This window comes from Salvelinus sp. IW2-2015, linkage group LG36 (assembly GCF_002910315.2).
Source record: "Salvelinus sp. IW2-2015 linkage group LG36, ASM291031v2, whole genome shotgun sequence".
NCBI classification, from domain to species: Eukaryota; Metazoa; Chordata; class Actinopteri; order Salmoniformes; family Salmonidae; genus Salvelinus; species Salvelinus sp. IW2-2015.
Window position 1 is genome coordinate 10,284,646 of NC_036875.1, and position 15,991 is coordinate 10,300,636.

Here is a 15,991-nt window from a genome sequence, read left to right on the forward strand (position 1 = left end):
CTATGTAAGAATTCTGTTTATTGACTATAGCTCAGCATTCAACACCATAGTACCCTCCAAGCTCCACTCAAAAACATTATTTTGGTATTTTTWAAATTAATCCCAGAGATGTGGAMTCGAGTCACGTGACTTGGTCCCGAGTCGCTAATTTTGCAACTTGAGACTTAACATGGCAAAAATAAAAATACTTAAGTCGACCTCGACTTATGACTCAGGACTGAAATTTTACTTGAGCTGTAACACTCAAGAGACTAGAGAGACTTGGATTTCCCCCTCCCAAAAGAGCAGCACCACCTTCCTCTCCTGKTAAATTCTGTTATTACACCGTAAACAATTCCGTTGCTCAAAGTGGAGAATCGCATATGGGAAATKATCATTAAATTATGTTCTTAGCGCCACAGTGCCGGCAGGTGCGGAAACGCAAGGGGAAAAATAGAGCACTCTCACTCAATGCTTGTCACTTGAAAATATGCRCTCTGAGCAAGAGTTTATGTGAGTGTTTATTCTCAGTTCACCACAGACCTCRCAACGTGCATGTAGTGGGCGCGGAGAAAACACTTGATTCTAACGGGATATTTCACAATGTCAGTCGAACGGTAGCTGATTATCAACACTAGCTGTAAATCATCATTTGGATGKCATTTGTATGAGTAATGATGATTCAAAAACTTGGGGACTTGACTTGAGACACTGAAGTTAGGACTTGGTCCCATCTCTGATTAGTCCATGGTTGAGGGAAGGGAAAACCTAGTTCACGTGACGGGCCATAGTCCGGTGCCCCGGGGCTCAGCATAATCGAATCTGCCAATTCCCATCTGTAAAACCATGATGGATGCGGYTAAGGGGAAAAAATAAGCATTTCTATAAACGTTTACTGTCCTCCAAGCAGGCCCAGTCCTGGCCATTCTCTTTCCCTAGGCGAGACAAAATAAATACCCCCCCTCTAGGGGCGCCACCCGGCAACCCACTTGGGCGAGCCTGAAGGGCCGGCCAAGACATGGGCGCTGGACAAGCCGGCTGGGGCATAGAAGCCCGACGAGCTGGCAGAGGTGTGGGAGCCTGGCGAGCCGGCTGAAGCGTGAAAGCCTGACAATCCGGCTGAGGCGTGAAAGCCTGACAATCCGGTTGCGGCGTGAAAGCCTGACGCTGAGGCGGGGGAGCCCGACGAGCCAGCTGAGGTGTGGGAGCCCGATGGGCCGGCTGAGGCACGAAGTAGGATGGGAGCCCGATGAGCCTGCTGAGGCGTAGGAACCGTACGAGCTAGCTGAGGCATGGGAGCCCGATGAGCCTGCTGAGGCGTAGGAGGCGTACGAGCTAGCTGAGGCATGACGTGGTATAGGAGCCTGCCGACCCAACCGAGGAAAGGAAAACTCTTGAGCCAGCTAAGGCTTGAAAGCCTGACGAGCCCGCTGAGTCACCCCCAGTTCCATCGGCGGCGGCACCCGGACCCGACGTCACCAACAAAACAAAAACCTCCCTGATGCTTCATATAGTGGTGTCAGCATTCTGTAAGGATTGCCGCTGGAGACGAGAAGCTGGTACAGGGACTGAACATTTAATAACCATGGACAGGAACAGAATACGGACAGCGTCTGGACAGGGGAAACGGAAACAACAATAATGCTGACACAGTGATGAAACAGAGGAAACAGACAGATATAGGGAAGGCAATCAAAAACGTGAAGGAGTCCAGGTGAGTCCAATGAGCACTGATGCGCGTAATGATGGTGACAAGTGTGCGTAATAAAAGGAAACCTGGCGCCCTCGAGCACCAGAGAGGGAGAGCGGGAGCAGGTGTAACAGAATAGTCCCAATAAGCAAAATGAGCTGCATTCAATCGAAATGTGTCTTCTGCATTTACCCCAACCCCTCTGAATCAGAGTGGTGAGTGGGTCTGCCTTAATCAACGTCATCGACAAGTGACACTTAATCGATGTGGCAAGTGACACTTTTGGGACTGAATCAAACAGTGTATAGATTTTGGTTGAATTTTTCCTTTAAGCTTTGGCCATTACTTTACCTATGTTTCTGTGAGGATAACGTCCTTATTGGACACTATTTTTAATCAACAAACTGTTATAACTGTAATTTTGTGTATTCTATTTATCTGAGCACACTTATCTATTCATCACATCCATTCAGTAAAAACAGCTCTCAATTGTCATTTCCACTTTACTTTACTGACTTTACTGCCCCCGTTGGGAAATGTTGCTGCAGTATCATGTACACGTTTAAAGTGGTGTTTAAATACAGTAGACAACAAATTGACAATACAAAATGAATAACAGTTACAGTAGATAGATACAGTATACACCGATGAAAGAAGACCAGCCTGCTGGCCTTACTGGGTGGATAGAAACATTAACCTGAGCTGTTAAGGAGGGATATCACACCTGGCACGTTATTGTCTAGTTCTGTTTTTCCTGCTGAGGGGTGCCCTATACCTGCACCCAAAGGGGAGTAGTTCAAAGTCCAGGTACAGGGGGTGGCTTAGGTCTAAAAGGATTTTGTGAGCCTGATGAGGGCCCTGACCTTAAAGATCTCATCCAGGCCTGTCTGTTTGACTCCAAGTAGCTTGCTTGCTGTGGTGATAATCCTTCTTAGCATATTTCTCTGGCTGACAGTGGCATTGCCAAACCAACAAACAATACAAAAAGTAAAAATTCTCTCATTGAAAGATTTCTAAAACAGAGTCAGTATAGTACAGTCAACATTAAAAGATCCCAGCTTTTTGAGAAAGTACAGTCTCTGCTGACCCTTTTTGTAGATCCGGTTTGTACATTTACTCCACTGAAGCTTATTGTCCAAGAGGACACCCAGATATCTCTATGTTCTGACCTCTAATAGATATTCAGTCAGTATAGTACAGTACAGCCAACATTAAAAGATCCCATTAAGTAAAAACAGCTTTTATTTGCCATTTCCACTCTAGTCAGTCAAGCTCATAGAGTATGGGGCACGAGATAAAGCGCGTTGAAGTGCAGGCATGGAATCGATATTGCGCTTAACACTACAAAGCGTACCTTTAATTGTTTTCTTGTGTTAATTGTGCAGTGGGACTGTCTGAGGAAGTGCTATGACGCGGAGGCGAAACAATAGTGTTAAGTATAAACCTACTTCCCCGGAATACAAGCAAATTTGGATTGCTTACGAATCGACTTTATCGCTTGAGAACCTTGCAAACCATGAGATGGAGGCGGATAGTGGGAGTTCAGAGATCGAATCTGACAAAAGTGAAGAGGAAGAACCTGCGTTGACAGGTGTGGAGAAGGCTTCTGAGCCTCACCCCAATGATCAAGAAAATGCCTGAGATGACTCTGGCCCAGTGGGAGTGCATTTTGTGGAGAAAGTGGAATCATGTCTTTTGGCCGACCCATTTGTGGCATCTGGCGGACTGGAAAAGCAGTTGGCTGTTGTTAACACACAAAGTATCCAGAAGTGGATATTCTGTATGTCTTCCACCCAGAAGGAGCGGGCGCTCTGCCTCGCGCCCCCAGGACAAGAGCTGTATATTGCTTTGCTCTCAGGAGCAGAGTACCACTGAAAGGAATGATTTCCGGGGTGGCTTTGAGTGTGAAGATGGATCAACTGAAGTTGAGGATCCATGGAGTCTGTGATGCATGCAGTTTGGTGAGACGCAGACCTGGTGGAGAGCGCAAAACTGAGGAGACCACGTCTATCCTTTAGAGTTTTGATATTGAGTGCCTGATAAAGTCACGCTATGATATATGGAGTTATCCATTGAGAGCGTTTGTTCCAAATCCACTACGATGTTTCAGGTGCCACGGCTATGGTCATGGAGCAGCAGTGTGTAGGATGAAGATGCTGAGGTGTGAGAAGTGTGCAGGAGGGCATCGACAAAGGAGTGTGTAGTTTTGGAGGAAAAAGTAGTGTTTCAATTGTGGGAGGAGCCCATGTTGCTGGGGATCAGAAATGTCCTGTGTGAGTGAGACAGGTTGAGGCTGCCAGGGTTCGAGCATGGCAGAAAGTGTCATATGCTGAGGCAGTGAGGAAAGTAGAGGATGATGGGCAAAGGGTGAGGGATCATGAGAGGATACCACTAAGTAGTAGGCCAGGACTGAATGACCCGAACAGTTTGTGTTTTATCAAGGTTGGTTTCTTGGTATTCATTGCTATGGTAATTAACTGTACTGCAAAGTGTGGAAAGGAAGTCGCAGAAGCTAAAAGTAGTAGTAGCAGCAGCAGAAAAGTTATTGGGAGTGAAAGATTTTAAGGCAGAAGAGTTACAGGAGATGTTGAAGGAAGGAGTCCCGTCCCCCCAGGCTGGTGGCCAGGGGAAGGAACGGTTAGGGCAAAGTAGTGGGATAAGGGAGGTGTTTAGCAGTTTTGGTTTTATAGTTGCAGTGGTGCAATTTTATTTCTTCTTCCCGTTATTTTTCTTTTTTGTTTTGTCACAATGTGGAATGTACATTCCGAATTGAGAAAGGCAGCAATTCGCCAAAAAACGTCTAGTCTGACGGAAATTCACACGAAGAAGAATTTTGCAGGTATTTTTAGTTGATTGGCCATACACCTGTTCTTGATTGTTTGAACTCCTGGAGCTTGCAAGTTCAGACCGGGGAATAATGTGTTTGAAGAGGAAGGTATGAATGCTGTCCATCTTTGGTAGACACGTTTTTAGCATTTTAAACCTTTATCTTTCGGGTTTGTTTTTACCTGTCTGTTCTGAAAATATCCTAAACTTTTGATATCTTGGTCCTTTTGATTTTAAACCTCTGAAGTGCACTGAGTGACTTCAGTCTCCAGTCCATTGACTGTGTTAAAACATCTGTCCTGGCCAATAAACAGTTCCATGGCTTTTATGTTGCATGCCTTTTGGTTGTTGTTTTGCCAAATAGGGCCTACCTGTGAGTTCCTTGAAAAACATTGCATTATGTTCTGAATTCCTGTGCATTAGCGCCATCGATATGAAGAGTTAATGCTTTACACAGGATGGTTGATGTGCATTGATGACGACCATCCATGAAAAAAATGATAATATAAAAGACTTGGTACACTTGACATTGTATTAAATATACTTTTTATTTCTTGAAATAGGCAAGGTAATTAGCTAAATCAATTGTACTCTATACATTGTGTCTGTAGTCACTTCAGAACAGAAACATTCCAATTAATTGTAGTGGAGTGTAAAAAGCATGACACGTTGAAAATGCATCAAAAACATAATAAAAAAAATAGACCAACTAATTGTTTCTCTATTCCCCCTAGTTTGTGAGAATCAGGCAAAATTTATGCAAAAGCTTACTAAGGACTTTACCACGTATTTACTTTCCATGCAATACCTAGGCTACTCATTTCAGGAAATGTAAAAATACACATTCATTAGTTGGAATATTGTGATTATATGTTTACTGTCTGCTACTCTGTTATATGTGTTCTTGTTTGGAAATGGACTAATGTGACACACTCATTCTATAATTATAATACAGTAATCATGGAACCTAAATCCTTCCACCGCTTGAACGTTTTAGTGCTTTGGACATGCAAGTATACTGTCTTGTCTTCATTCATTTATATTGAAGAGAGAGCAAGGGCATTTGCTATCCCATGCTGTAAATACTACAGTACACCACTGATAATGGATGCTAAATGCATGCATGAGACAAAATAATTGCATTGCTGAATATTCAAGCAGCTTTTAGTGCAAAATACATTTCCCCCACGAAAAGATATGGTGGACCAAATCTTTAGAAAAAAGGTCAACCAATTGGAAGTTCTTCAAAAGTAAATGCTTTAGTTTCATTTTATTGCTCCCATAGCTTCAGGACAAACATATGCTACCACGAACATTTCAATTGCACCCCATCCTTTAATGTATTCCTTAATAAATAAAAATACATTTACATATTTGTACATGTCTTTCCTATAAGATTTTATTCATGTGCATTTACTATGAGAGCAGAATACATTGGAAAACAATGTGATTGATTTTATGTTGAGAATGARCAGAGTGAGGCTACATAAAGCTACTGATTTGATTTTTGGATTTAGTTATAGGCACAATATCATCTATATTTCCAGTGCCTATTGATAAGCTAACATTATATCGCTCCATGTGCTACATAACATGTAATACTRTGTATGCATAATCATTTAGTAAAATAAACTGCAATCTAAAACAAAGTCTGAAGTATATGGACAATGCCTTTATCATACAGCTACTTGTGGTTCAAATAAGCAGTGCAAAAAAAAGAAACATACTACGGTGAAAATAAGTGTTCTGCCTTGTAAACCTAMCAAAATCACACTTGCCTGTCAGAGGTCTGAATCAAAGCTACCATGCAACGAAAACAATCTGTCATGCAAATCATTTCAGGAGGAAAACTACAAGATACTTCACATATTGCAATGCAATTAAGAGAGAATGAAACCCTGAGTCACACTTCAGAGAAGACAGGCAAAATTAAAATAAGAGATCTTGCTCTATGGCCTTGGAGGTCCTGGGTCTGAGACTGGCCTATGGAGTCCTGTGTTGGGAGATGAGTCTGATAGTGGAGAGGAGTCCTCAATAGGAAGAAAGAGAGATTTGGAATGCTGATGCCCTGCAGGTTTGTTCTGTGTGTGTCTTTGTACAAGCAGTACTGTAAGGCTGTCCTCTATGGGTGAATCATCCATGTAAGCCAAGCCTGACAGCGAGTCTTTGGATTCCTGATGACTCCTCTCCAAGTTGAGTTCAGGACTCTGATAATGTAAAAGAAATAACAGCAAACACACACACACACATTTCAACGTAAGTGTGTGCTTTGACCATTAGAAAGTGCCTCAGAACCCTTGGAGCTGGTCATCACTTTTCAAAAATGATATCCATTCCGTGTTTAAAAAGTCTTAGTCCTTGATTTCCATTGTCTGTTTGTTCTGTGGAAATCAACAGTTCAGTACGTACTTGTGATGACGAATGGCTGAAGCAATGGCTGCTGGTCAAAGCAGCAATTGGCTGGACCCTAACAGCTGGCCTTTGATAGTCTGGACTAGCAGTCACAGTGCTGTAGGCAGGAGGTCCCAGTGTGGACTGCCTCTGCAGGAGCTGCAGGATGGTCTGAATATCTGATGTCATCTGGGACTCCAGCCTGCAAACACAGAATGCAGAAAATGAACGGCTACTCTTGGTTATAGGGACTGGAGGATAATGGAAGACAAGTTCAACACCAATCAATAACCATACTGTCTCTAGGCTATTGTTGTTTTGTTTTTATTGTACAGTTGTGGTATGTGTCAAATTCTAGCACTAGGGGGCGCTTGTGATCTATGTTGACATTACAGGATCATCATGGTTGTCAATTAAATCAAAAGGCTTGGGAACATGTTCTATCGGCTCTCTATGTCTAATAGTCCTACTGATTCACTCTCTAGGAGTCATAATGAATATTCAGTAAGGGTGGGGTAACAATGTCTGGCTAACTCACATTCAAACATTACCGGTAGTCATAATGGATGCATATCCTCCTGCTGCTATATATAGAGCATTATCTGTGGTAATGCTGATTAATCACTTTAATTGCCCTTAGCAGCCATCCGTCAATCAGAAATAGTACCATTATGCACATGCTTAGTAAAATGCCTTCATCATTTGTTCAGCAGGCCGTCACTCTTGACACATACGGGAAGACGGATTCTCTGCCATTCAAATAACAGACAACCTTGTTTCGTTTAGTGTAATATAGAGGGCTGTGTTGAGGAGAMCAGCAATTAGCAATTATTTTAGCGCTGCTCCCCCCTTTGAACAATGGTCCTTAGGCTACCGCTGAAATAGAGCCTGAATGGTGGAGACATGTTGCTAAAACCACACAAACGGTAGCTGCTAATGGTTGGGTAAAACCCAGGGTCAGAATGAGTGCACTGGATAATGTGAGTCTTTTTGGAGACAGAAAAATTTTCCACCCGGATGCAGGAGCCCTCCAATGCGTTGTCTCCTATTCTGTGATAATTCCTGCTAAAAATACTGTACCACCTGCTGTTTGACTGTCTACTCTTGGCAGCCTGCTGGCTGCAGGTGTGTTATCTCTCCACTCAACCTGTTTGTCTGCCTCAGGAAATAAAGGGGGTTCAAATGTACTGTACTAATGCATATGGAACAAGTAGTCCATTTACATGTAATGTTGACTTGGAGGGAAATTAAGCTAGCTCGCTAGCCCGAGGCTAGTACTTTTCAGACCAGGCTAGTACTTTTCAGACCAGGCTAGTAGAAAATGTGCCAAACTAGCCCGAGATCCAGATGAAATGTTGTCTTTTCCATTATCACATAGCAGATTTCAGACCAGGCTACTTTTCAGACCAGGCAAGTAGAAAATGCGATCTACTAGTGCCCAAAATACTTATAGGAAAATGATACTCAAACTATATTTTGGTATTTGTTTCATTAGTCCACTGTTGATACAGCCTCAATATGTTTTGCATGTCAACAATCAAGTTTTCAAGATATAGAACTTTCAAAATACAGAAAGTGTCACAGTATAATGCATTTTACAAATAGTAAAAGATAGTTTTTGAGTGTTATTTTCCTTTAAATTCCATCACTGGATGTTATCAAATTGAATTTGTATTTGCTAGAGTGTGTGTTGTCATTTTTTGCCTCCCTTCTGGCTCTCACATATTTTTATTGGTCTTTATAGCTGGAGTGAAGTTAGATGTTCATGAATGTTTGACATTACATTGTAGATGGCCAAAGGAGTGCAGTACAGTAGGTCTACCTGTTCAAGTGCTCTTCGAGCTGATCTAAGCGTTGCTCCACCTCTCCGTATGTGATTTCACTGGCATCGCCGTCCTCGCCCCTCAGGTCCTGCAATTGTGCTGACTCATCCAGGTAGTCTCGGGGCTTCTCGCAGACCCATTTGTCATTGCACAGATCTGGCAAGGGAGGGAAATACACATCCTTTATAAGCTCACATGTGGGTCAGAGCACAGGTGCCTGGTAATCACTAAACCATCCAACCATTGAAAATAGAACAACATTATTCTATTCATCTTTGGGTGAAAAAGCTTCTGTGTGTTGTTCCTTGTGTTTGTAATTTATTAGCCTAGCTAGTGTTTCAGGAGACAATGGTTTTCTATGTCGTGGTGGGACATTCGGGCTAACTCTGGTGTTATCTCTGCTAAACACACTGCTAATACGTGCTGTATACACTGATTAATTCTGGTGTGGGTAAGAGCAGCCTTTTYTTATGATTTGAAACAACTGACAGGCTGATAATGAACTTTAATCACGTTTATCTGTTGTAGCAGGAGCCTTTGGGATGCCCAGACTGAAATACACACTCCTCTTTCTGTGGTCTCTATTGTAAACATTAGGCATTAGGCCATTCATAGAACAATGTGAGCCAATTGGAATAGTCATCATCGCGAATTCTACGTATGACTTAGTCAGTGACACACTGTTCTGTGTGTTGTAAAGACGTGTGGGTAACATTGATTTTCTCCATCAGAGCATGGAAATCAATTGCTGTTCTCCTACAGACAGTCATCTACAGTCACCTCAGGTAATGCTGTAGGCCTATTTCTTATAAGGTATTAACCTTCCGGGATGAGAACTAACTAGGACGTACCGTGCACATTTGGAGGGCGAGCATCTGTGCGAAAGCAGTGCAGGAGCTTTTCCTAAAGTCTCTAAAAAAGGATGCCTGTGACTTAAGCTGGTGAAAGAAACTGCTCCACTGAGACTCGTTTTGGTACACATTTCAGCTCCATGTACATGGCTCTACTCAGGGATTTACAGTGGGGTGGGATTTGATTGATAGGCCTATATTGTCTTTGTGTCTTCGCTCTTAGCCTCCTACACAGGTGCATTTACTGTCTCACTGTTTCTGGATACTTCGTCTTGGTCCCGCCCACTGACATGGTGGGGTGTTTTTGGCTGTACAGTACGTGGTACTTTTCGTCACCATGTACCTGAGGCAATGACCAAATCAGAGCCCTATCTTAACAGTATGCCTGTGACAAGACACTGATGGGGGGGGATAAGTGGATGATGTTCTATGATCCTCTTAAAAGGGATGTTTTACAGCGGTGGCCATCTCCCAACTGATATGAAGTCATCCCTCTTAGAACTCAGGGGCCCAATCAATGACCTTAACAGCACGTGGCCCAGGGACCGTACAGGCCGTACCGTACAGCTCATTTGAAATCCGCTAATGAACTGCAGATCATTCTAGAAAGTAGTATGAGTAGAAAAATCTGACGATTAATGTGGGGACATTTAGTTCCCGTGCTCCAACAATAGACTTGGGTGTTAATGTGTGCGCACAGAAAGAGATACGATTGTATTGCTGCTCACCAATGTTATCGTCATAAGAGGGAGTTCTCTCCATGATGTCTCCAGGGGGATTGGAGTCGAGCCCCAGTGCAAGGTCTTCCACCGAGGGACACCCCTGGATGGCCGACCCCATGGACATCTGCTCCTCCTTCCCTGAGTGTTTCAGGTCAACTGAAGTTCTCTTTAGGCACAAGTAGGACTCCCTCTCCCTCCCGGAGTCATTTTCTGTTTCCTTGTTGCTTCCCCCTGTGGAATTGTAATCAAGACGAGGCAGTGGAACACACCGTGCTCTAGTATTACAGAGAGAAAGCACTGAACTCCTCTGGGACTGAGAGAGCTGCTCAGTGAAAAATGACAAGAGGAAGTGCTCGTGCAAAGTATGGATACAGAACTCGCCTTTAGTTGGATGTGGTGTGAAGGAGATCCTTCTTGTGATCTTTGTGCTCTTAACGTCTTCCTCTGGATCTGAGTCACTAGCGTGAGAATACGCGGCCTGCAACGATGGAAACATCTGAACATACAATCACTGAAACTAGGCCCACCTCGCTAATGTAATATCATACAAAAAATATGACATAATTTGCTACAGCAACATCTAATTAAAGCCACAATGTAACATCTCTATTTAATAGCGATGGCCGTGAGCATAGTAAATGAATACAAAGTTATGTCAATGTAGTCACATACCCTCAACATATACATTAACATAACGTCATAACGCATAACTGTCATCTTCATGCAATGACCTTTCCGAACATATAGTTAAGAAATACTTAAGAATACAGGGAGTGAGCTTTTAAAATATTTGTATAGATTATATAACGTTTCGTTTTACACAATCTCATATGGTAAATCTTATATTTTTTKGTTATAGTCAGGCCTATTTCATTGTCAGAATATGCTACAGAATACTGTATGTTTATTGACCATACAGTTTCGACAGAGGACCCAACAGGCTAGTGTTATGACCATGTGCACTGTCTGACATACAAAAACATAAGCGCAACATGTAAAGTGTTGGTCCCATGTTTCATGAGCTGAAATAAACGATTTTCTTTACGCACAAAAAGCGTATTTCTCTCAAAATGTGTGCACAAATTTGTTTACATCCCTGTTAGCGAGCATTTCTCCTTTGCCAAGATAATCCACCTAACAGATGTGGCATATCAGGAAGCWGATTAAACAGTATGATCATTACACAGGTGTCCCTTGTGCTGGGGACAATAAAAGGCCACTCTAAAATGTGCAGTTTTCTCACACAACACAATGCAAYAGATGTCTCAAGTTTTGAAGGAGCGTGCAATTGGCATGCTGACTGCAGGAATKTCCACCACAGCTGGTGCCAGATAATTGTATGTTTATTTCTCTACCATAAGCTGCCTCAACATGGTTTTAGAGAATTTGGCAGTACGTCCAGCATGCCTCACAACTGCAGACCAAGTGTAACCACGCCAGCCTAGGACCTCCACATCCGGCTTCTTCACCTGCAGAGCCACCCGGACAGCTGATGAAACTGTGGGTTTTTGCACAACCGAAGAATTTCTGCAMACACTGTCAGAAACCGTCTCAGGGAAGCTCATCTGAGGGCTCGTTGTCCTCACCAGGGTCTTGACCTGACTGCAGTTTGGCGTCAATGGGAAAATGTTCACTTTCGATGGCCACTGGCACGCTGGAGAAGTGTGCTCTTCATGAATGAATCCCGGTTTCAACTGTACCGGGCAGGTGGCAGACAACGTGTATGGTGTCGTGTGGGCGAGCAGTTTACTGATGTCAACGTTGGGAACAGGGTGCCCCATGTGGGCGGTGGGATTATGGTATGGGCAGGCATAAACTACGGACAACTAACACAATTGCATTTTATCGATGGCAATTTGAATGCACAGAGATACCGTGATGAGATCCTGAGGCCCCTTGTAGTGCCATTCATCCACCACCATCACCTCATGTTTCAGCATGATAATGCACGGCCTGTACACAGTTCCTTGAAGCTGAAAATGTCCCAGTTCTTCCATGGCCTGCATACACACCAGACATGTCACCCATTGAGCATGTTTGGGATGCTCTGGATCGACAACGTGTTCCAGTTCCCTCCAATATCCAGCAACTTCGCACAGCCATTGAAGAGGAGTGGGACAACATTCCACAGGCCACAATCAACAGCCTGATCAACTCTATGTGAAGGAGATGTCACGCTGCATGAGGCAAATGGTGGGCACACCAGGTACTGACTGGTTTTCTGATCCACGCTCCTACCTTTTTTAAAGGTATCTGTGACCAAMAGATGCATATCTGTGTTCTCAGTCATTTGAAATCCATAGATTAGGGCCTAAATAATTCATTTAAATTGACTGATTTCCTTATATGAACGGTTACTCWGTAAAATCTTTGAAATTGTTGCATGTTGCGTTTATGTTTTTGTTCAGCGTCGCTATACCTTGCCATTCTCATCTCGGAGATTGAACGTCAGCTCCAGATTTGTCAGGAAGAAATCGGCAAACTCAGGGTACATGTCAAGCACCTCTAAGAGATCATCTCTCTGTATGGTATGCAGGTCACAGTAACTCAGGGCTCTGACGTCCGCATTGGACTTTCCAGGTTTGGCGTACAGATGGATCATTTCTCCAAAGATGTCATTCTTTCCTGGTGAGTAGAGAGAGAGAGAGAGAGAGAGAGATTGTAGATGAGGTTAGGTTCTTCTTAGAAAGAATTATCAGGAGAATACACCAGACATCAGGAGAGCTGGTTGGAGTCTCAGCGACTAAAGGATGGTCATATAATCTCAGAAGATTAGGAGAATTGCTCTGTGTCTGTCTGTGTGTAGACTAATGGATTGGACTGGTGTAAGAGAAGGACGTCCTGTCTGAGTTTGCCTTTTGAGGATACGAAAAGTAGAGTGCCTATTCTGTCTGTCCAACCATCTGTTGTATATTTGTGTTAGTGTATCATACTACCTTCACCAAATGTCATAATGTAAACACTTTTAAATGGACATACATCCATAATTTCAAAGCTMCTTACATTGAATCACGTATCATTTCAAAGCCCATTTCATAGAGAATGTTAAAAACTGGACTATATGTAGTTACATGTGTAAGTCCGGTCCTGGAGTGTCTTAACAGAATTAAACCAAAAATATTTAGGCCTATTAGGGTGTGGTGCCTGGCCTTAAAGGGCATCTTAAGAGACCTTTCAGTGGTGTCAATTCTTAATAAATGTCAACCCCTGTGCAGCATTGTGTGAATGAGATGCAATAGGTTGGACTGCTGTGTGGCTTTAAGTGACTTATGAGGAGTGGTCTCTAGCCTTAGTGTTCCAACTCAGCAGGGACCAGACACCTCCAACATGGAAGCCTACACATAGCTCTCACACCAGGGCTTTGTACCAGGGTTACAATAGAACAATAGTCTTCAATGGAATATTAGCATACAAACAATCGTCATTTTGGAGGGTTTTGGTTCTCAAAAGCATACATTATACATACAAAATGATTTCCCTATGGCTCATTGCCGTTTTACTTTCTTAAAAGTGTTCCCTGGGCAGATAGGCTCTAGTGGCAGAATTCATTTAATTGGCTTTTGGAAGGTTTCTGTGGTATATCAATGAATTGTTTCCAAATATGTGGATCTTTGAGATATGCATCTTCCAGTGTAATTCATATGATTGGTTTTGTATTACAYAGCAGCTTTGGCCTGGTTCTGACCTTATTATGTCAGGTCTTTCATGTGATGAAAGATGCTCAATTTAATCTAGGCTTAGCCTGCAAAACCTGGTAGTCAGTGGGTTTCAAGTGTGATATTACTGTATGGAAAACAATTCCTCACTACTCTCATGTGTAGGCCATTTTAATAACTACTAACCAATATTACCTCAGGGCTTCCCCCTAAGATTTTTTTTTAGCAATGGAAGCTAATTTCCAATTGTACACATTTTGCCATGGCTTATGCCGTGTTCTTATGCTATCTGAGTGACTCAAACATTATAACAAAATCATTGGGGGCCCCATGCCATGACAATTTTTTGTAAATTTAGATTCTCTCTGACTGTTTAGTTTTGATTTTGGTGATTGTCGGTTCTCAAAGAYGGTCTTATTTAAAATGATTTTGCAAATACTTCATATCTGGTTATAGTCGGTTAGGTTAACACAAACGTTTTACCATCACAAATTTGTAATATTTTATTTTTCCTTTTAAGTTGCGGCCACGATTTAGCAGTGGCGGTGTGCTGCTGCCAAATGCATATAGGTGAAACACTATACCTATAAGACAATACTGCTAAGAACTGTTCGACAATCAGATAACAGAAGATAACATCTCCTCCTTCTATTGTTTCTTATGCCTCTGCTATGCCTCTGTTGTGCCCCTTCCCCTTTGCAGCTATTAAAAGAGCAGTGGTGCTATGCAATGACAGCTGTTTCACTTTGCTCTTTGAAGTTGCCAAACAGTCTCACGCGGAGCCACTTAATATAAATGTCAGAGCCTCCATTCTGTCAGATGAACAATTCTAATGCAATAACACTGTACCTACATATACAGAGCACGTGTGTAAAAGAGACCGAGGTCTCAATATGTCTTCCCTGTTAAAATAAAAGGTTCAATCAAATAAAATAAAAAAACAAGACCTTAGAAATGGAGGTTTACTTCTCTAGTCACTATTATTGTTTAAGAATAATAAGAGAATAAGATAAGGCAGCTGGTATAAAATATGTTCAGGTGTTCACGCTTACGAGTCCGGGTAGATTAGACAGAACAYATTGTTGCAGTCAGTTGTCAGATTTGGACAAGAGAACTCCCACTGCAGGTCTGCAGCAGTGGATCRGTGTTTAAATAGCCAGCCATCTTTCCTCTGGGAGGTGACACTGTGTATCTCTGCCTGAGTTGACATCTAGCTCTACACATTGCCAAATATCATATGAGCACGAAACCCTACACTGGCTAGGACGGAATAATTCAAATCTATAATTCAAATCAACCCATCCAGCAAACATGCCACAAAACATGCTTAAAAAGCTACCAATCAGYATTAGCTGTCTTCCAATCAGCATGTATAGAGCCTGGAGTGTTTCCTGCTCAGATCACATGGTCAGAAACCCCCGTGGCCCTAACAGGGCTCCTAACTAACCTTTTCCCTGGTGGCACCAGACCATGATAAAATCATTCACAGTGACACTTAAATAGTTTGATTCAAGAAATAAGTTGTTTCATCTAACATACAGGTGTCAAACTCAGTCCATGGAGGGCCATGTGCTGTGGGTTTTCACTCCCCCCTTGTGCTTGATGGATCAATTCAAGTTCACTGATTAGTTAGGAACTCCCCTCACCTGGTTGTCTGRGTCTTAATTGGACACATATTGAAAGCAAATAACAAAAACCAGGAGACACTCGGCCCTCCATAAAATGCATTTGACACCTGTGATCTAACATGTCCAAGCAGCAGGAATGCATAATTCAAGATATTGTATTGATCCCTCGCTATATGAGCCACGTTACGATTCCCACTTCGTGGGTTAACCCTATCGGTGCGATGCGTAGGGTGTTTGTCTTTCATACCAGTGATCTGGGTTTGCTTTTCCGAACCCACCTTTTGCTGCATTGGTGTAAGAAGTGAAATGGTGGGCATGAGTCATAGGAAGGCACAGCCCGGACGTGTGAGGGGGTTGAGTATTCAAAGCAGGAGAACTTGCCTTCCTGTTTGGAGGGGGCAGTGTAGTGATTCTTGCTATATATG

The 15,991-nt window shown here is 42.7% G+C and overlaps 1 protein-coding gene across 2 annotated transcripts in view; it reads right to left on the minus strand.

The window, feature by feature from the left end:
- Positions 1-5,024: 5,024 nt before the first annotated feature.
- Positions 5,025-15,991, minus strand: part of LOC111959897 (voltage-gated inwardly rectifying potassium channel KCNH7) — a 48,046-nt gene continuing 37,079 nt past the window's right edge. The window contains exons 11-16 of one of the 2 annotated variants that reach the window (XM_023981737.2): positions 12,702-12,907; positions 10,664-10,760; positions 10,289-10,513; positions 8,709-8,865; positions 6,905-7,088; positions 5,025-6,702 (exon numbers count right to left, since the gene is read on the minus strand). In XM_023981737.2, coding sequence (XP_023837505.1) covers positions 6,445-6,702; positions 6,905-7,088; positions 8,709-8,865; positions 10,289-10,513; positions 10,664-10,760; positions 12,702-12,907 — 1,127 coding nt within the window. In that variant the 3' untranslated portion in view covers positions 5,025-6,444. Of the gene's footprint in view, positions 6,703-6,904; positions 7,089-8,708; positions 8,866-10,288; positions 10,761-12,701; positions 12,908-15,991 lie in introns of both variants that reach the window. The other variant, XM_023981735.2, reaches the window with a different exon arrangement.